The sequence below is a fragment of the Balaenoptera acutorostrata genome, chromosome 3 (genome assembly GCF_949987535.1).
Source record: "Balaenoptera acutorostrata chromosome 3, mBalAcu1.1, whole genome shotgun sequence".
Lineage (NCBI taxonomy): Eukaryota > Metazoa > Chordata > Mammalia > Artiodactyla > Balaenopteridae > Balaenoptera > Balaenoptera acutorostrata.
In genome coordinates this window covers 2,715,726-2,736,853 of record NC_080066.1, presented here as the reverse complement: position 1 = coordinate 2,736,853, position 21,128 = coordinate 2,715,726, and the positions used below count along the sequence as shown (strand labels likewise).

Below are 21,128 nucleotides of genomic sequence, written 5' to 3'. Positions count from 1 at the left end.
CCGGGGTTGGTACTAGAACCCCGGCCCCCTGAACCCGAAACGCCCTTTCGCATGAGCATCCCTTGTGCACTTTGGGCCCGGGGCGCAGGGCCAGGCGGGAGCTCTCTGGATAAGGCAGCACGTGTTGCTAGGCTGGCGACGAACGACGCGCCGAACTCCCTGGCCCCGCCGGTCCCTGCGCCGCGGAGGCGCGCGCTCCCTGCGCACACGTGCGCACTCGGCCGGCGCGGGAGGGGCTGCGGGGGCCGGGCCTCGGGGGAGACGCTGGGGCCCCGCGCCCACCCCACCCCTGCGCGGCGGGGAGGGCCCAACCCGCCGGGCCTTTCAGAGTTAATTAGCCTTCATGCATATGGATGGTACCGCCGACTGAACGCCGTGGCGGGGTCGCGACCTGACCCCGGCGAGGCGTGCAGAAAGAAAAGACTACTCTTCCCAGCTCGCTCCCTCACTGCAAGCCCAGCTGCCGGGCGCAGCGCCGGGGTGTGATCGCCGCCGCCCCCTTTCTCCCGCAGAAGAAGCGCTTGCGGGGAGGCAGGGGGCGCTGTCCCCGGCCCCCATGAGCAGCCATCCCCCTGATCTGTCGCCGTACTGATATCAGCGCTGGGAGTTTACTCCGAAGCTTTCCTTTCCCGTGATGGTTTTCATTTCCTGTCATTTAAAGCTGGAAGCCTTTATGGAATATCACGTGGCTTTCGTTTACACAGGAAATCAGCTGCAGTTGTGAGAAGATGCCGACTTACTTTTTTTGTTTGTTTGTTTTTTAATCCTCCCCCCCTTAAAAATAATTGAGAGGGAAAGGGAAGAAGAAAAAAAAAAAGCCAGCTAGCAACAGTTTGTTTTGAAATCGTTTTCCTTTTTGATCCCAAGTCCCTGTTCTCCGAAGTGGTCTGCGGTTGTACAGAAAGCAGCAGTTTCTTTCTGACACGTGGTAGTCACTTTACGTGAAGAAAGCCTAGCACCAAGAGATGCTTTTGCTTTTTCCAGGCCAGGGATGGGGGCGCGGGCGCAGCTGCTCCCGCAGCTCCGCCCCCGGGATGCGCCGCTCGACCCGCCGCGATCTGCCCAGGGAGCCTCGGGCCCGGCTGGGTCCAGGAGCTGGGTTTACCCTCCTAGAAAGATGGCACGTACTGCCCAGTTACCCATTCTGGGATCCCTCTGCTTGAACCCGAAAGGAGCAGTTTCCTGCCCACCCCCCCGGACCCCATAAGGACCACAATAGAAGTCTGTCCTCGACCCGGTCCCAACACATCACGCCAGGAATCAGAGAATCGCAGGGCTTTCAAAACGGGGATGAGGATGGTGTGGAAGAATTCGCGATTCATTCTTTAAGCCCCGCCCTGCAGTTACTACGGAGTTAGGAACTGCAGACTAGAAGCCCCGCCCCCCAAGACCGCACTCCCTGGTTACCCTCTCCACGCCCGCCCTGAGGGCAACTAGACGGCCCTGGGCAATAGCGCCACCTGGTGCCCAGCACCCCTCCCAGCGATTCCTCGTATCCCTTTCCAGGATGCTGCGCAAACAGCCTGAAGAGATCAAGGGCGCCCAGAATGGGTTCAGGACTCCAGGGGAGCTCCCACCTGGGGCTGAAATGGCCCCTGCCTCCTCCCGTCTCGTCCCTGAAGGAGCTTAAAGCGCAGGGAACAGGAGGTGCTCCTGTCTCTACTCAGGCGCCCACGATAACAGACCCACTCCTTTCATGTGAGGCTGAGCCTTCAATTAAATGGAAAATGCCCTTGAAGAGATGCAGTTTCGGCACGTATTTTAGAGTGAACCAATGTGTCACCTTTTTCCAAGGGTGAGTGGGCTTCTCGCCTCACTCATATGAGGCGAGAAAGCAAAGAGGCAGGAGGTCCACCCTGAGGTCCGGGAGGGCCAGAGCCAGTACTGCGGCCGCCCTTCAAGGGCCGGGGCCATCCCTGCGGTGGGACTGGGCGGGGCGGGGGGGACGGCTCTGGAAGGCTGCGTAGGGACAGGGCCTGCGCGCACTTCATGGGTGAGCAGGGGCCTCACAGGACCCAGGTGTCCCTCCGTGATTGCTGCAGCCCTGGCAGCTGAGACCCGTTTAACTGAGACTCCCAGGCAGCCCGCCCGTGACCGTCCTCCGCGCCCCTCCCCCAGCCCGTAAACCAACAGCCCTCTGTGTGAACATGAGCCCCACGTGTTTATGGGCTGTCTGCGGGGACAAGAAGGGGACAGGGCTTAGTGCTGCAGCCCTTTCAGCCTCCAGGTATCAAGCTGCGTGACGTGACCCATTCTCTGAAACCAAATATTTGCAAGGACACCCGGAAGCCACCTGGCTACCAGATCCCTTGATCAGGCGGGTCATTTATGCCGTGAAAACCCCACCTGGGAATTTCTCTCGGCTTCCACGGGTCAGCAGGCAAAGCGCCGCTCTGTTACGCAGGAGAGCCGCCCGCCGGCTGTCACCGGCCGGCCCCAGATCGGGGTGTGCAGGCAAAGTCTGCTGCAGGCCTGTGAGCCCGGTGAAAGAATCCCTGCTCCTCTCCGCAGCAGCAGGCGTCTCTGGTCTCTGTCTGAGGCCCTAAACTGTTTTCCTCCCGGGAAACTGATTTGCCTCCTGCTGCCTGTTACCTGACTGGGGGACTGCGGGAGTCAGCGTGACCCCGCGTCCAGATTCTTCAGCCCCGGGGTGAGCTCCGCTGGGGAGACCAGTTTGTCCCGGGCCGATGCCCTGATTGGGTCCGTTGTGAGAGGCATCTTCTTGCTGCATCTCCCACCCAGCACTCCTCTTTTTCCTCCCCTTTCTCTGGAAGTGAGGAGTTTACTGGTCTCTGCACGGGGGAGATGATCTTAATTACGAAAAGATCCAACTCTGGCCTGGCTGCTTTGGTTTCAGGGCAGCTGCCAGCGAGTCACGAGGACTCTCACGTGGCAAACCTTCTCCGCTCAGGGCTCTTCCTGGTCCCCTTGCTTGACCATCTGGAAGATGGGAGAGTTTTTGGAGGGAAGTTTGGGCAAGAAAAATCAGATGCGTGAAAGCCTCTTTCTCTGCCCTGCAGCTTCTGAGGGTCCCCGCATTTCTGGCCAAGAGTGAGTCCTGCCGGCCCCCGCGCCCCAGGCTGCCTCCCCCAGAGAAGGCCTCCCCCACTCTGGTGAGTTGGTTCCTGGGCTCAATTAACATTTCAATATGTATTTATTCCTGTGGCATTAAAAAAAAAAACCTTCTGGTAAGGTGCCAGAATGAGATATATAATGATGTTGTTTATCCGCAACTGTGTCATTCGGTGTTGTTGACAGTCAAATAAATTAACATAGTAAACACAATTTGCTCACAAACGGCTAAGGAAAAGCAGATGGTTAGCACATTTCAGCAGGACCTGTTGGTTCAAGTCTGCACGGATGTTTAGACGCTGCGCTGCCTGCAACAGATGCTCGCCTGGGTCCCCACGTGAAGGGCACAGGCGACTCTTGCGCTGGCCCTTGGGGGCGGGGAGGGCAGCCCGCCCGCTGGGGGGCAAGCACCCGGCCCATTAGCATTCACAGCCCGTTGCCGCCCAGCGCCCGGCCTTTGTGCGCCTGGAACAAGCCAGCTTTCTTCCCGGGAGAGGATGGCGCCTAAGCGCTCCATGCGGCTCCTGCCTTTGGGCTTTCCAGTGGCTTTGGGGGCCGCAGGGCCTCGCTTGGCGCTCAGAGTGGATGCCCCATGGTGCTCAAGAGAGAAGAAAAAGCTATTTTTGCAGCAGGAGGAGACTGTGGCTTCCCGGTGCCAGGGAAGCGGTGGAGTAGTGGCGGGCGGGTCACTCCTGGGAGGGGACGGGACCGGCAGGTCGCTGCCATCCTAGGTCCTGGTGACCAGGCCCTGCTTCCGCCTCCAGCTCCAGTCTGTGTCCGGGGATGCCAGGGCTGTCACTGGAAAGGGGACCCTTACCAGGGCCCCGACAGGCCCAAGAAGCTCCTGGACGTGTCGGCACTGCCTGGGCACTTCTGTATGCAGAGCCCCGGGGTGGATGCTGCAGACTTGAGAGATGGTTCAGGCGTGAGTGCCCACGGGAGGGTTTAGAGTGGGAGAGCCAGCGGTGTGTGAAATCACCAGGAAGAGGGGGGCTCTGATGTGGGCTCGCTCGCCTGCCCACTGCGCTGCGGCTTAGCCGTGTGACGCCGCACAGGGACCCAGAGTCCGTCTCCTCATTCTCTAAGTGGGATTGTTCTGAAGATGGGGGATGGTGACAGTTACAAGCGTGCTTAGCACCACGCCCCGCATGTGCTACGTGCCCACCAAACGGCAGCCACTGTTCATCCTGACGGCAACACGCAAGACGGCTGCGTGGGAAAGGCAGCACGTGCCCCAGGTCCAGGGGTGATTAGGACCTCATCCAACTGTCTAATAGGCTCCTCAGAGCACAGCCAAGACTCACCCGGCTGCCGATTTGCTCCTGAGAGGCCCCCGACCGATCTGCCCCTTCCCCTTTGCTCCAGGCAGGATGCAGGACGGACTGCTCACGCCTCTGACCCTGCTCTTGGGCCGGGCTCTCCGGGAGGCCGAGGCGAGACGGAGTTAGAAGGCTCAAGGCGGCGGGTGGGGGGAGGGCCGGCTCAGGAGGAGGCAAGGAGAGCCTTCAGACCAGGATGCAGGTCTGACACCTGGGAAGGGAGAAAGGGAGGAAGGAAGATGGGGTCTCAAGAGCCTCAGACACCGGTGCAGCTCTAGAAAGCTCGCCCCGGCCCAGAGGTGCTGTGTGTGAGCCTCGCCTCCGCTCTCCTGGATGCCTTGGGCAAGTCTAATAGGAAAATCTAGTAGGGAGAGTGTTCTGGAAAGCTAGAGGCACCAAGTACATGGCAGGAGTTTATTCCTTATCTAAACGTTTTAGCGTTTTTAGTATAACAGCCACTGTGACATGCTAACATGCTAGGGAAGGATGGGTCAGAACCAACATCCCTTCTCTCTGTGTAGCCTTGAAAATCCTTTAGCACAAAGAGCCTACTTTCATTTTCTAGCCCAGGAGCCTGGCTCAACTGTCGGCAATTTAGTCATTACCAGCGGACTTAGTTCTAGAACATTCCAGAAATGTGCTCTGCGACTTTGAGCACTTTGCTAGCATAACTTTTAGGTTATTTTGTGGGGGCAGTGGGAGGGTCTGTCTGTACAAAGCTCTCCTTGCTGACGTTCATGCCCAGTTGTTTCCAGTTGATACTCACACACCCCAGACAAGCAGCACGGCCCCTAGAACCGTGCCCCGCGCCAACCTTAAAACCCCTGGAATTTCCGATGGTGCCAGGCCCTCCCTCCCGACTAGCAGAGCGCCGCCCCGTCAGTACGGCACGTCATCGCCCAATGATGGCAAAAATCTCCATTGGTCGGTGCAGCTGTGGCACAGATGTCGTGCACGGCGGTGAGAACATCGCCGGCGATCGATCAGCGCTGTCTCAGAGACATGAACCGTGAGCACGGAGCTAGAAGCTGCGACAGCAAGAGCCTTGCGGACCCTTCGCGGGGAAATGGTCTCAGACTCAGCACCCGCGGCAGGCCCCTCCCGCCCACAAGGAAGGCCCGCTCTCAGAGCACGCCGTGATTCAGGTGCTGCGTTCTGGCAGGGCCCAGGCTCGACTCTCTGTGCCAAACTAGGGTCTGCATCCCTAGAGTCTGCTCCTGCGGATGGATGCCTGGAGTTTGTGCTAAACCCGAACACCCCAGTTTGTGGTCCTCCAGCCCTGGGTCCCGCCTCTGGCGTTTGTGTAGCAGATGGCCGCCAGGGCTCACTCAGTACGCACCGCTCTGTGAAGCCGCTCAGGCTGTGCTGAGCTCTAGTTGTGGTAGGCCGCAGCCAGCTTAAAAGAAATTTCTCCCAACGAGATAACATCCCTCCAGGGTCCCCAGCGCATGTCTCCCTGCGTTCCTTTCTGCCAGAACAGGTGGCCTTTAGGGATGACAGGCTGCCACGTGGACCCTCCAAACTCACCGAGGTTCCTGGAAGGAGGAGGATGGAGCAGTTCGCCAGCCCGTCAGCAGGAGGTGCTGCAGCCGCGCCACTGGACTTGAGCCCGGAGGGCCCCGAAGAGATGGCCCAGCCGAGCCCTCATTTTGCAGGTGTGGGAACCGGGGGCAAAGCAGCGACATGACCGTCCAAGGTCACACGGCCAGAGCCAGACCACAGGCCAGTCTGATGTTTGGGTCTCACTTCCATTCACTCTGTTGTTCTACCTCATCTTTTTCTTTTTCTTTTTTTAAAATTTTATTTATTTATTTATTTTGGTTGTGCCAGGTCTTAGTGGTGGCAGTCGGGCTCCTTAGTTGTGGCACGTGAACTCTTAGTTGCAGCACGCGTGTGGGATCTGGTCCCCTGACCAGGGATCGAACCCGTGTCCCCTGCATTGGAAGGTGGATTCTTAACCGCTGCGCCACCAGGGAAGCCCCCACCTCATCTTTTAAATGTAAATCATTGTGTGTGTTTGCAGGGGAGAGGGTTAGTACATCCTCAATTAAAGAGAAATTCTTCAATAAAATCTGACATTAAAAAAAAAAAGTCAGCACAAAGCCATACCTAGATTGTAAGACCCTGAGTTGAAAGGCTCCTGACCCTGTAACGTGGGAAGGACACAGGCGGAGGACGTGAGCACATTACAGACGGACAGACTCCAGGGACGCTTGTCCGAGGGAGTAGGAGTCTAGGGCTTTGACTTGGCTCTGAAAGGGCTACGATTCCCGAAAGTCCGGCTTGCTCTGTCCCTGTCTCTTCCGGGTGAGCAGAACTGCTATACAAGTCAGAGCGCTGTGCGCTGCTCTGGACGTCGGGGTCTACGTGGGCACCCCCCGAGGCTGCTTGCCCCAGGGGCAATCTGCGTCAGGGACGGCCTTCTCAGGGCCCCTCTTCTGGTCCAGACCAGGTGGCAGTGTTTGTCCCCGACCCGGTCCGCGCGGACTTGTCTCCCGCGGCTTCTGGCAGCACGCGGAGGGCCGCCTCTGGGCCCCGGCCGATGTCCTGACCCCACCTGCCCCGCTCTGGTGGAAGCCCCCTTTCAGAGTCACCATCTCACTGGCATCGAGCCTTCTTCCAGAGACATCCAGGTGGACCCTGAGGAGGTCAGGACCGATCGCTCACTGGTCGTAGGGGTGAGGAGCCCCCAGCTCTGCACCCCCGAGGTCACCAGGGCCTCATAAATCCTGCCTCCCGCAAGGTCCCGCAGACAGCAGCACCTCGTTCATTTTGATGTCTGTTCAATACTCATTTGCACATAACTCTTCTAAGGGTCATCCAGTGGGACCGCCCCTCTTAGGGCTCTGCAGCTGAACATTTACTGACATGCTGACACGAAGCTTCCAGGAAAAGAAAGAATTTCAGGACTTTACGGACTAGTGAGATTCTGCAAAGTTCTCCATTAAGTTTCACTCTCCCTATTTCAGGGGAAAACTGTTTTCCCAAGTGACTGGGGGAGTCAGTGCCTGGGCCGGGGTCAACCCTTGCAATCCCGGCCACGGTCCCTGTGGCCTTGTGAGCAGCTTTAATGCGCAAGAGCAGCAGGGCCCGCAGAGCGGCTGCTAGGAGGTGACAAGGAATGGCCACCTGCGTGGGGACAGCCCTGTCCGTCCGTCTGTCTTCTCGCTGATGGCGGCCGCAGAGCGAGGGTGGCTGGGGCCCCAGTACCCTGCTGGTTGATGCTAAGACCCACGGAAGGCAGGTCTGGGAACACCTGTCACGAGACCAGCCTTTGTGGAGCACCTCCCACCTGCCAGGCACCGTGCTGGGTGCCAGGGCCACAGGCACCGGGGGACAGGCTGCCACGCCCGCCCTGGGCAGGTGCAGGAGGCCAGCTGTTTCTGGTCCATCGGGAAACGCCTGGGGCGGGGGAGGTGCGGTGGGCTTTCCGACGAGCATCCTGGGCAGACAGGGCCGCTCCCGTGAGCCTGGCAGGGTGGTGGACGCTGATGGGCGAGGACGGGGACAGAGGTGCTGGCCTGGGCCCCTTGTCACTCCAGGGTTTGGCCAGGTCCCCATGTGTGCGCACGCCTGGCTGCTTCTCTAGCGCTGACTTTAGCACCTGCAGGCCCGTGCCCTGCGCCCTCCCTGGCCAGGTGTGCCGCGGCGGGGACGGCGGGGACGGTGCTCTCCACGTCAGCACCTGTTCCTCCTGCCCGAGCCCCTCCTGCTGGTTGTGCAAAAGGACACGCCAGGTGCACCCCTGCCCCAGGCCAGGCACGCGTTCCGGGTGTGGCTTTTCAGGTGGGTTAACTGCAGCTGGATTATCGCTGTGACCGTGACCCGGGGCTGGGCCAGGAGATGCAGCGCCCAGCCTTGCCCAGGTGTCTGGACGCCTCTCAGATTCCTCAGAGCAGCCTGGGGAACACCCCCCAACACACGTGTTCCCCCAAGCCTTGTGGATTAACAAATGCCATTTAAGAATGATGAGAAATGATTGATAATTAATTTCAGGAGTAGCCCTCGCCAAATAAGCCATTAAACGGGCTCTCGCTGGCTGTCCGTTCAGCCCATTGTCAGGCCTCCAGCACTCAGGAAAAGCAACACCAGGTTTTAGCCAAAGTTTCCAGTCTGACTCTGTCGTTTTCGGCCGCCTTCCTGATTCCTGGGCCCCCTGATGTCCCAGCAGAGTCCACCCTGGTTCTCTGCAGACCAGGGCTGCAAGGGGGTGGTCTTGCAGGGCATTGGGTGGGGGGCACCTTGGGTTTTTCTCCCAGGTGATCACAGGCAAAGCCCGAGAAATTCTCATTTTTATGTTTATGTCCGTCCTGATCTTTGTTCCCAGTTGTCAGGCAAAGATAAGGAACAAAGATCCGAGCAACCAGGACGTGTGCCCTAAGCCCCAGCGCTGGTCCAGGGACAGAGCGGAGCTGAGGCTGCCCAGGGGCCCCGGGCCCCTGTCCTCAGGGGTGACAGTGGCACAGGGAGTTCGCTGAGGTGGGTCTGCACCAGTGAGCGTCTGGTGAGTGAGGGAAAGAGCTTGGAATGGGGGCGTGTGTGCCGGGGGGTGGGCAGTGGCCAGAAGGGGGCAGCTGGGGGGGCTGCATCTTCTGCCTCCTCTTTCCAGGCTGGCTGGCGGCTGGCTCTGCTTTTGTCGGATGCATGGCCTCGTGAGAATAGCCATGACCAGCTCACCTTGGAAAATTGAGATGCGAGCGCATGGGGGATAAAAGCAACCAAGCCCCTATTGACAGTGGCGTGTGGTGTCAAATGAGGGGTTTGGACAATGTAAACCCTCCCGTAAAAGGCAGGAGAGGGAGCAAGCCCTGTCGTTGAGATCTTGGAAATTCTTCACCCAGAAAAGATTTGAGCTCTGTCCTAAAAACACAGTAGGATTTGGAAGGAGGTGTGTGGGGTTCTGGGGAACAGGCACGGGACAACACAGGTGCAGCCGTGTCCACCGGCGGCGGACGTGGAGGAGAGTGGGCGGGTCCTGCTGGAGAGCTGGGTGAGGGCCTTGAGCGGAAGACTGTAATGCGATGGAAAATTTGTTTTGAAGGAAGTGATGAGATCGGAGTGTGGTCCAGGGCTCTTGCAGTGGAAGGCACTGTAGGGGAGCTGTTGCCAACCCCCATGTGTGATGCTTCAGGAAACTCTGGCCGTGGGGTGCAGGATGGATTGTTGGGGCACAGAGAAGTCTCCTCAATCTGCAACTCTGGGCTGCCGAGGATACATTACACCCCAAACAACTGTTAGGTGTTAGGCTGCAAGTGGCAGAAAAGCCCCCAATAACAATGACTTAAGAATGGTTATTTTTTTCTCATATTTTAAAAATTCAGGGGTAGACAGTTGAGGATTGGATGGTTTTCCTTGGTGTCAGGGATCCAGATTGCTTCTAGCTGGTTGATCTGCAGCGCATGCCTCTTACTCCTAACAACTTCTCATGGTCCAAGACGGCTGCTGCCACTCCAGCCTTCGCACGTCGCTCCAAGCAACAGGAAGAAGGAGGAGATGAAGAAGGAGTATGGAAGACTAAAGATGGCCATAAATTCCTTGACAAGTCTCCCAGTGAGAAGTGGGGATTGTGCCCCCTTCCCTTGAGTGAACTACTGTGTCCACTAGAAGGTGGCAGTTGTCATGTGGTGCCAGTTTCCAAACCCACATCTGAAGAAAATGGCCGATTACACAGTCTCTAGGAATAGTCTCTCTGGAATAATGAGCTGTCAGGTGATGCACTTGACCATCCTGACTGCCACGCTGGAGAGGCCACGTGTAGGGACTCTGGCTGACAGTCTCTGTTGATCCTGGCCTTCCTGCCATCTCCACCTACGTGCCAGCCGTGTGGCCCCCATAGACCAGCCCCCCCCCCACCAGCTGAAAGTCACCAACTGACCCAGTGGAGGAAAAAAACATATCACCCAGTGGGCCCTATCCAAGTTTTGGATCCACAAAATTGTGGAAAACAATAAAAATGATTGTTGTTTTCAACCCCCAAGTTTGGGGGTAACTTGTTATGCAGCCAGAGATTATCGGAACAAAACTTGGTACCTGGAAGTGGGCTCCTGCCCTCACAAAAACCTAACACATGGCCTTGGCTTTGGGATGAAGCACTGGGCAAAGCTGGGAGGACCTTGGGAAGATCGTTAATAAAAGCCAGAAGGACCTCAAAGAGACTTGATGAGAGCTTGGAGGACAGTGAGGAAAATATTATTTGGAGGCTGGACAGAAAGTTTAGCAACACTCTCACCCTTGGAAACGTGGAAAACAGACAGGATACGCAATGAACCCAAGGGTCTGGCTGAGGAGACGCCAGGCAGAAGACAGAACACGCCACTGGCTTCTTCCAGCCGCCTGTGATAAGCTGTGTGAAGAGACAGATGGACTAAGGAAGTATAAAGGGACCAGGGCTTTCTGGGTGTGATAACGAGACTGTGTCTCCTTGCCACCGTCTCCCAGAAAAAGTGACTCACAGTGAGAAACGGCTTTAGGACAAAGATCAAATCCAGGGCACTGTCTGTGCAGCATGGCCTCAGGGCGACCATCCCAAGGTGTGGCTCTAACGCTTCTTTCCAGACCTTAGAAAGATGTAAGGATATACCTTGCAGGGCTTCTAAGAGTCTTAAAGGCAGGCCTTACAGACTCTCTCAGTTAGACAATGGGGCTTTTAAGAATTTTAAGGGCATTGCTCCCAACAGCTCCTGACTGAGAGCCACTGGGAGCCCCTCCCCAAGAGTAGGATTTGGCTCTAATCAGGGAACCAGAGACGTGTGCCTGGGTGGATTTCCAAATCGCCATGGAGCAGTTGCTGATATAGCCTTTCTCTCCTCCCTGCTTTGCATGGAGCGTGTTACATGGAGCTTTCCTATCCTGATGTCACATTGTTTGTAGAATGGGTGGGTCATGGCGCTCTTTTCTCTAGTTCACAGGTCTTCAGAACAAGAGAAACTGGGCTTGAGTTGCTGTTCGTGAAGAAACACCGAGATGGATCTGGACCTGCCTTGGGAAATGCACGGCGGGACGTCGAGCCTGAGCCTGAGCCGTGATGGGGAGAGACTTTCGGGGTCTTTGGATTCTGTGTGCAGAACAAATGTAAGTAATTGATGCCAGAGGGTGGTCTGTGGAGGGTCCAGTTCTCTGATGGTCGTGCTGTGGGTCTGGATCACAAACTGGCTGGATGTGAAGGGTGTTCACTGGAGGCGACTTTCTATTCCGGTTGAAATGCAAGTGAAAGCACGGCAGGTTAGTCCTTGGGGTCGGCGCATCAGCTCTAGAAAGCCCAAGCTGGACTCTGACGGATGATAAATGGGCGACATTCCACGGGGGGCTGGGGGCCGAGAAAGAAGTAAACAGGAGAGACCAGGCTCCAGGTCTGCTTGCCCGTCCGCAGCTTCCGTTGGGGCTGTAGGGGGTGCCCCTCGCTGGGGAAGGTGACACAGTCTAACGGACTCTGCTGTGACCCTCTCAGGGGTCACACGTGGAAGGACAGAGGTGGCAGGGGGCCGAGGAGCCCGTGGTGAGGTGCAGCTCCCTTGACAGCCCGTGAAAAATGACTTGACTTAGAAAAAGTGAGTTTTCCAGCTCTCGGGGGGTGGGTCCCGAGCTCTTTCCCGTGGGAGGTCAGAGTCCCCGGGAGGAGGTATAGCCCAGGGACGGGGTGGCCCCGTGGGACCAGCTTCCACCTCTCTGCACGCTCCCCTTGCATTTTTCTTGTAGCTCTGTGACCACGTCCAATTTTTTCTGCTCACCTGTTCTCCTGAAGGCACGCTTACCTCTGTCTCCCCAGAAACAGTTTAGAAATGATGACTAAACCAGGCCTCCAAGGTCAGGGCCCACGTGAGTCCCACTGCGGAACAGGGTGAACAGATGCAGGAAAGAGTCCCCAAATGCGTATTTCAGTCCCCTCCCAGAAATTCCCTCTCTGCTCTGCATCTGCCAGAAATTTTGCATTTGTGTTTTAGGCTCTTCCTTTAAGTAACTGAACCGAATGGATTCTATTGCGTGCGATCATAATTGCCTCGAGTTAAACCATAAAAAAGTTTTACTGCTCTTCTGCAGTTTGGCTGTTATAAAGAAAGTAAATTGAAGTGTACCAGTTTAAGAGCCTGGAACTAGGTTCCTCTGGGGACAAAAGCGGCAGCTGTCAGACACCCAGCTGCTAAGTCATCGCTGTGCTTCCCGTTGTAAGAACTGGGCCGCCAGGGCCTGAGGCGCTGCAGACAGGGATGCAGGGAAGGAGGACGCAGGGGCCGCTCCTGGGAGCGGAAGGCTGGGGCACATTTAAGACCTGGTGCAGGAGTCCAGGCCTTATTTTCTCTTCCTAATATTTTCCTAAATGAGCAAATGCCCTGCTCTAGAAATGGCAAGCATTTTCCAAACGATGGTCCAGGTAGAGTCTCGCATTCCTGAGAAAGCGCTTAAAACCAAACTTCAGGAGCAGATGTCAGCATTTTGGCCTCTCCTGACATCCGTCGTTAAAGGTGCAGGTGGAAAAAAAAAAAAAAAAGGTGCAGGTGGCAGCTGACATGCTGAGTGGGCGGGGCAGGAGCTGGCCCCCTGCCCGGAGGCATTGAAAAGCATCATCCCCTAAAATACCCACCAGGGTGATGGGCCAAGCCTGGGAAAGGTGGGCCATACGTTGGAAAACACTTGTTTTCACTCCAAATTACGTGTGGAGCCCATCCCCAGAGGGAACAAATGATCGCAGGCTGCTGCCCAGGACCGCTGGTGATGGGTGATGGGTGATGGGGCCCGGGCTGGCCCAAGAGCCCTCGCCTGCAGCTCAGCCTTGCACCCGTCTCACCAGCCTTCCGGATGGCGCCCAGGGACCCCAGCCTGGACCACTCTCTCCGGGCCACTGGGCTGCAGGAGCAGAGCTGTGTGGGCCAGCCAGCGCCTCACCACACTCGCCCCCCTCAACCCCCGTGTCCCCCGCCACTCGCTGCCTTGGTGGGCTGTCCGGTCCCTCCAGCCAGGCCACGGTGGGCAGCGCGTCCGGCCCGGAGCGGGGGCTGGACTGCAGATCCTGTTTCGGGAAGCAGCTCGGCCTCCCGCCTAATTGTAGGGGTGGGAACAGAAAGTCAGCCACAGGGCTTTCCTTTGCCAGCGAAAAGGCCCGAGTGGGGTCCTCCTCCCAGGTTTCATTTCAAAGAAGGCTAAAAACAATCCGCTCATTTCGCCTGAGTGCTGCCTTCCCAGGGTGGAAATGGAGACTTTGATGTGTCTCTGCCCGCCCAGCTCTCCACGCCACCTGCCTCGGGGGCGGCCTCAGGGTGAATCGCTCCCCCCTGCTACTCAGTTCCAGGCCCGGGACGGGGATGATGCAGGCGGCAGTCACCACAGGGGGTGGGGCAGGGGCGGCGCTGCACTGTGGATCCTCCTCGGGAGGGGGCCGTGAACGAGGTGCCCTGTCCGCCTCCGGGGACGCCGGGGCCCAGCTGGGCGCCTCCCGGGAGCACGGATCTGGGCTCAGGTGGGGCTCCTTTGGGTGAACACTCCAAGAACAGCTTTCCGACTCAGGCCTCTGGAATTGGCTGTGGGGTCTGACCTGGGGCAGAAGGAAGCCGTTCCTGTCACCCCATGAGCCCCCGTGGGGCACGGCTGGGCCACAAGGCCTGCCTGACTCAGCGGGGCTATACTGTCAAAGGGGCGCTTGATGCACTAAAGCTAGAAAATGTTTACACCCAGTCTTCCTTAAGGTTTTAAGTTCAGCTTTTAACAAATCTCGCATTGATTTTTAACTTGAAATGTTTCACCCCATTTTGAGCTGTCATCTTACCCCGCCGGTCCATTTAAAAGCTTGGAAGGCTTCGTGGATCGTCCATAATAGTCTCAGCTTTACCCGCACTTCAGTCCAAGCAGTTTTCCTCTCTGTCTCCCTTTCCATCCAAATGCCCCATTATCTTAAGGGAAAAGGTGACTTGGGAAATTGTCAGTGTTCAGATGTGAACTTCCCTCAGGTGTGAATCTGGAGACTTGGTGCTCTGTGTGCTCCACTTTGCTGTAGGTGCCTTGTGTACGTGGCACATGGATTTTTAGAGTCCAGGGCAAGCTGCCTCTTCCATCACTCAGACCAGAACGTTTCAGCGAGAAGCCCTCTCTCTGTGTCTCTTCTCGTTCCATCTGGAAGACAGGCTCACGGCACCCATTAAGGTGGGCTGCTGGCACTGCACACCTTGCCCTCAGAAGCCTGGTGGCCCATCTGGAGCACCTCCACCTCCGTCCATCCCTGAGCTGACCTGAGGGCCCAGCTCCATCCTCAGCTGCTTTGTCTCATCCCAGGCCTGCGGGTAAAGTGAGATGACTTGCTCACCTGGGGTGCCCCCCACCGCCGCCCCAGACATGTTCTTCCAGACCTCACCTCTAGACCCGAACTCAGGTCTGTTATTCTGCACCCGAATCTCATCAGCACATGGCTAATCTGTTAGGATATCGCCAACCAAATATTGTACATTTCATAAAACTGTTTTTGTATCAGTGGATACTTCCACGAGAAGTGATTTTTCAGGTATGACTTGGAAGAAAACTTTATTGCTACAGAGTTAGGGAACCTTCCAAATTTAAACACACACACACCATGAACTTTGCAATAATAGACTATTAACAGAGTCTCTGTAGAGTTTTCAATGAGTCCCCTTCCCATGTTGTCCCTGGACCATAAGCGATGGTCATTAACAACAGCTGGGGGACTTGAGTTACCGGCTAAAGTCATCCCAGGTGTGCCCCACCGTTTAGGGCCTGAGCCATACCAGTAACAGAGGGCTGGCCATGAGCAGCCTCGGCTTGGCTTGTTGAAAACCAGTAGCGGTGTAACACGCTGACTAGGTAATTTGAAAGTTGCCCTTTGGGATCTATATATTTTAGTTTCAAGACCTTAATTCATGAGCAAGTTTATTCAATGAGGAACAGGCACGGGGGGGCTTGTGCAGAGCTAAGAAAAATGTCCACCAGGCCAGTTACACGCACTCTGGACCTTTAACAGCTCTGGTGCTGGGTATGTCATGTCTGTAAGAAAGTGCATGGCATTGCACTGGTTTGCGTGTGTGTCAGGGAGTTGGGATTTCTGCTTTCACTCGGATTGATTGATTTTTCTTTTCCTCCGTAATTGCTAAAAAACAAAATCAAACCTCTCGTCAGCCTTTTGGAACTTCTGGGAAAGTCCCTTTGCTGCGGAGCCCTGAATCTGGGCAGAGTTAGGAGCAGAGCTGGAAACCACTTTTCCGCAACCCTTTCTTTCCTGGGCTGCGTCTGGGTGCCCACGGGCTCCCAAGGACGCCGTGGGTGAGCAGGAGGCCAGTCAGCAAAATCAGCCAAACCAGACTGAGTTTCTGTTGGCAGGAGTCACAAGAAGACCGTGCTGATGGTGGGAAAGGACAGCTACATCGTGATGGGAATGAAATTTTCCTCCTCACCTCTAATTGCAAAGAAGAAAAAAAAACACACACCAAAAAAATGTTCAAAATATCTTAATATGAGTCCATATAACCCCAAGCCACCATCTTAAGCTTTGAAGACCAAGTACTTTGAGGCAGTCTCCGACTGTAACTCCACCTCAGGGGGAGTTCCACTGGTCGTGGTAAGGATTCGGTTCCGGAGACGTGTCCTGCGGCCCTGCGTGCGGGGCTCCTGCTAGGTGGGGAGCCTCGTAAAGATGAAGGACAAACTTGGCTGGAGTTGGTTTGATCAGGGGAGAAACCGTGTCCGGGGCCTTCCTCTCCACTAACCGCCAGCATGGCCCTGGCTCTGGCTCCGCCCCCTCATCAGTGTCACAGAGGACACCCCGCAGCCCTCCGGGGCTCGGATCCAAGGCCTGACCCTGATAGGGCTGCAGGGACTTGCAGACTCATGCTTCCTCACAGCTCGCTCCCTCTGGGGCTGCTTGGGCCATGGGAGGGGTGCGGACAGAGTGAGGGCCACTGTGGCCTCCAAGGCCTCCAGACCCTGCACTCTGTGTGGCCCCCTAGGGTGCAAGAATCTTCCATCTCTTCGGAATTCCCGTCTCTTGCTTTTCTGTGTTAACTCACTTGCACTGCCCTCGGCTGGGCCTCGAGGAGGCCGTAGGGGACGGGAGAAGGGACTTCCACGGACTGACAGGAGGGGGACCTGGGGGTCAGTGGGGGTCATTCAGCATTGGCGCTGGCCTCTTAGGCAGGCAGGAGGTCTTTAAATGGTCCCTCGTGCCTCTCATTTCGGTATCCATGGTCGCCCCAAGGTCACGCAGCGCTCTCACCTTCTGAAGTTCTGCCTTACTGGCCGTTGTTGCCCGTGGTTCTTTTCCACGTGGGGCATCGTTTGGGGTCTGTGCCAGATCTCCCATCACGTCCTGCTCATCTTTGCCTCTTTCCCACCCTGCACCAACTCCCCAGCCTCGTAAGGCCCAGCACAGTTCTCTGAATTCTGAAAGTGAACAAAGCTCTGCTGAATCATTTACTTTTTTATTTATTTAATTTATTTATAGCCACCTTCTTCTAGAAGGCATTTAAGATGACTCATAAGACATAGAAAAAACAGCTAGATGGACTAAATTATTTTCTGAGTAAATGAATTCCAGTTCTTTCCAGATATGAGAATCTGAGAGTTGACACATACAAGGTCCCTTCTGCATACAAATACGCACATAAAGCAGCGGTCCTGAAACATACGCCCAAAGAAGCGGTCCTGAAACATACACGCAAAGAAGCCATGGGAGGGACCGTATTCTTGAGTCTGTAAAGAAGACCCACCTCCTGGAGCCTCCCACCTGGTCACGCAGTGACTGACAGCGTTTCGTGCGTGTAAATCATTTTTCCTCACTGGAGTACACGGCACGTGAAGAGAGGAATGGCCAGCTACGTTTACATCCACCAAAGGGCGTGCTGAAACCTAGGCCCACGGGAGAGGCGTAATCGAAACCTTGGCCTGAATGGAGCCCAGCCCCGGACACAGTTGCCCATAAAGGCTACAGCAAACGATATAACATTTTCCTTACTCACCCCCGCGATGGGGCCAGTTGCTACGGGCCCTTAAGCCTTTTTAAATATGTGTAGCATTTAATGGGATATCCAATCTCTGTACCAATTAGGGCTCTGGATTTCAAGCCCAGAAACTGGAATTTCCTGGAAAGATAGGGTAGCTCACAGAACCTGCAGGAAGCATCGGGAATGAGACTCTGGAAACAAGGGGTCTTGGGGGGAAGGTCATCTATGGGGACTTGGTCCCATTGCTGCTGCTGACTTACCACCAGCGGGTCCTGCCCTTGTCACCCTGGAGTCACAAAACTGCCATCACCACCGCATTGTCATCTGTCTCATTGTGGGCCTCACCCCCTCAAGAATTAAGCCCAGGGATTCAGCCCACAGCGAGTGACTTGACTTTGTCTTCCGGTCCAGCTGTCCAGTTCCATTGGAGGCAGCCGCCTCAGCCTAGAATCCTTGAACCCTGGACACCCTGAACACCATTCTAGGTAGACCCGGCCCAGTCTCCCAAGCCCTTCCCTCCATGAGCACTTGATTCCGGAGACCCCAGGCCATCATTCAGCTCTTTGCCCACTGTGGTTCAGAATCCCATCTCTGAGCAAGGGAATGGCTCTGCCCTCAGCCAGGTAACAGCCCAGGCTCTTCCCCATTTCCTTGGGAGTTTGCTTATCGGCAACCCACCCACACGTGGCAATGTCTCCCCTGCTAGACTGTCAACCTCAGGAGGGCAGACTTGGACTAATTATCCTGTCCATCAGTGTGATACCATTGGCTAAAAAATTGCCAGACAAGCAGCAGATATTTGATGAATGTATTGATTAAATGAATGAATGTATGATTTCATTAGCACTCTGTATTGCAGAGCTATGCTTAGGAAATTCTTTCCTGGAATTCTAAAATCCTCCTTGCAGAGCCAGGATTAGCCAAGAGTCACGTCTGGTTTTTTTAAGGAAAGCGGCAGCATCAGAAGTAGGACCCTTGGCCATCTCTTAAAGGCTAGAGAGTAACCATCCCCCAGTTGTAACCCTCAGGCCCATCGGTGTTTCAGATCAGTGATGGAGCGAGGGGTGGGTTTGATTACCTGAACTCATCCAGCCTAACTTGGGGTGGGGACCCCAGACTGCGGGCTTCTTCTAACTTAGGGTCCTCCGTGAAGTGGATTCAGGACTGGCCTGGACCTATGGAATCAGGTGCAAACTCTTGGGCCTACCTGCTGAGCGATGGCCTCTGAGTGACCAAGTCAGGTTTTTAAGAGGCTCAGGTTTTTGAGTATTTGAAATTGTGATTATTTTGCAGGGCCCTGCTTGGACATTTTTAGAGATAAATGATGGACTTAAGTGTTCTGTTGAGTCTTTGCTGAGTGATTATTTTCAAAGCATTGCTTAGAAATTGTCCAAACAAAATTCCCTCTGTTCCGAACACACGGTTTGTCTATGTACAAACATTACAAATAGCGTTCACAGGAGTTTATTTGCAGGTGTCCAGCTCCTCCGTTTCTGGGGCTAGCCAAGGGAAAGTGAGGATGTGTTAGTGCATCTCTGTAGAAAGCTGCTTGTTAGTCAAACGGATCACAGCCAGACCTGGAGAGTCTTAGAAAGAGCTGACCTGAAAGGGACCTTCAAGGTCATCCACTCCAACTTTTTTTTAATTGAACTATAGTTGATTTACAATATTGTGTTAGTTTCAGGTGACAGCGAAGTGATTCAGTTATACATATATATACCGATTCTTTTTCATTATAGGTTATTACAAGATATTGAATATAGTTTCCTGTGCTAAACAGTAAATCCTCGTTGCTTATCTAGTTTATATTTAGTGGTGCTCCAACTTCTTAACCTAAGAGGAATTGGAGGCCCAGAGGGAACCTTAAAGGCCTAGGCTGGGCTGGCAACCGGTTCGCCCCTCCTTGAAAGAACTTAAGCCCGTCGGTGCTGGTTCTGGCACGGGAGGCTGAGAAGTGAACGCCACGACCGACCCTGACACCTGGGTGGGTCTCAGCACCTTGGAATGCTCCTCGGTGTCTCCTCTTACGCCTTGTTTGCTCTTGGACGTGGCTGGGCCCTCTGGGGCCGAGTCTGCAGCTGGCCTTGGCCCACCTGTTCCCGCGCCTGTTTCCCGGATGCCCTGATGGGGGGGGGGGGGGGGAGGGGCCCGGCCAGCAGCAGCACCGCAGATGGGATTCATTCCGGGGGAGCCTGGGGCGGCAGGCCCGGCCCGGCCCGGCCCGAAGTGGAAACTGGTCCTCCACCAGATGGGGGCCAACTCCAGCCGCTCCACGCCTTCTTCACACGAGATGTTCTCCTGCTTTCTTTGGAAAGTAGCTTTACACGAGCCCGTCCAAGCCGAGGCAGGGAGTTGGAAGCCTAGCATCGGCCCATGGGGAAGCAGGAACAAAAATGAAAACGGCACAAGATCCGATTCTTCTGCCCATTCCAGCCCTGGTCCCATGGCCTCCAGCTGGAATGGCTGAAACAGCTGGGATTTATCAGCGGCCCGACATTAACCCATTGGCTCCAGGAGTTGGGATTTCCTGAACCCAAAGCACTAATTTCTGCCATTTTTTTTACCTTTCCTCTCTGACTTCTAAGGAGGCGGGGAGCGTGTGTGGGCGAGGAGGGCAATTTGGGCAGCAGGTTGTTTCAAGTGAACTCGGCAGCTCAGGGAGGGAGGAAAATGAGCTCCAGTGGCCCTTGTTTATTGTTCCTGCGGGGTCCCCGCGTTCCTGCCCAATGTGGCCTTTCTGTCTCTGGCTTTTGGAAGACAAAACCCTAGATAACAGGGACCCTCGTCACCCCTCCCTGAACTGATTACATAAACGTAGGGATCTCGGACCGCAGAGGTGACCCTCCCCCAGCTCGGGGGGCGCCGTCGGGTCCCAAGTGAGCTAAGTGCCCTCGTTCGGCTGGGCCCGGGCAGCCCGCGGGTGCAGGGGCGACAGAAGGGGCCCACTCCTTGCGCTCCCTCAGCCCTCCTCGGAGGCTCGCCCACAGGCCCGGCCGGTAGCCGGACTGTGACAGGAAGCCAACGTGCGGCGGCACGGGAGGCCGGCTTCCACCCGGCCAATCAGCTCCAGCCTCCCCAGGCGGCGGCCGGCGAGCGCATGCGCACACGCGAGGAGCCGAACGCAGGGCCCGGCGCGGCTGAGGACGGGGTCGTGGCAGTTTCCCGCCGCCGCTGCGAGGTCTTCTTGGTGTCCTGCTCACGCAGACCTTTCCCCGTGAAGGTCCCCACCAGGTACGTGCGTGTCGGGTCCGCGGCCGAGTGGCTGCCGTGTCGGGAACCGTGCTGTTTGCCGGTGAGCTGCAGAGGTACGGAACCCAGGGCCGCGTCTGCGCGCATCGGGCACGCAGTTCCGCCGTCCACTCTGCCGCCCCTCTGCTGCCGGCCCCCCTCTCCTGGCGGCCGCCCGCCCCAGCCTGGGAGCTCAGAGGCCTCCTTTTCAGTAAGCGCGTCGGCTGTGGGACCAGAGCACCCCCCAGGCATCCCTCCAGAGCCCCGGGGAGGAGGGAGAGGCGCCGGGATTTGAGAGGAAACAGCTGAGTCACGGTACTAGCTTGTGGAAGGCGGGGGCTTCATTTCCTCACAATTCTTGGGGCCTTTTCTAAACTGGTGTCTGGGGTCTCGGGGCGTCAGCACCCACGTGCTGAGGGAAGGCAGCCCTCTGGAGACCAGGCCGAGGGGAAGGCAGGGGACACCCTGTCTCCTGGCTGCAAGCCAGGGACAAGAGAGCAGGGAGGCCAGCGGTGTCCGCACCAGCGGCCGGGAGAGAAGAGGAGGGCGGCCGGGCACTGCCAGTGGGCCCAGA

General features: G+C 56.3%; 1 protein-coding gene across 1 annotated transcript; it reads right to left on the bottom strand.

The window, feature by feature from the left end:
- Positions 1-7,410: 7,410 nt before the first annotated feature.
- On the bottom strand, positions 7,411-19,693 carry LOC130707766 (uncharacterized). Its single transcript, XM_057544734.1, has 6 exons — positions 19,299-19,693; positions 16,394-16,472; positions 13,621-13,851; positions 13,272-13,395; positions 7,684-7,879; positions 7,411-7,456 (listed from the first exon to the last, which is right to left on the bottom strand). The coding sequence occupies exons 1-6, from the start codon at positions 19,691-19,693 to the stop codon at positions 7,411-7,413; spliced, it is 1,071 nt and encodes a 356-aa protein (XP_057400717.1).
- Positions 19,694-21,128: the final 1,435 nt, after the last annotated feature.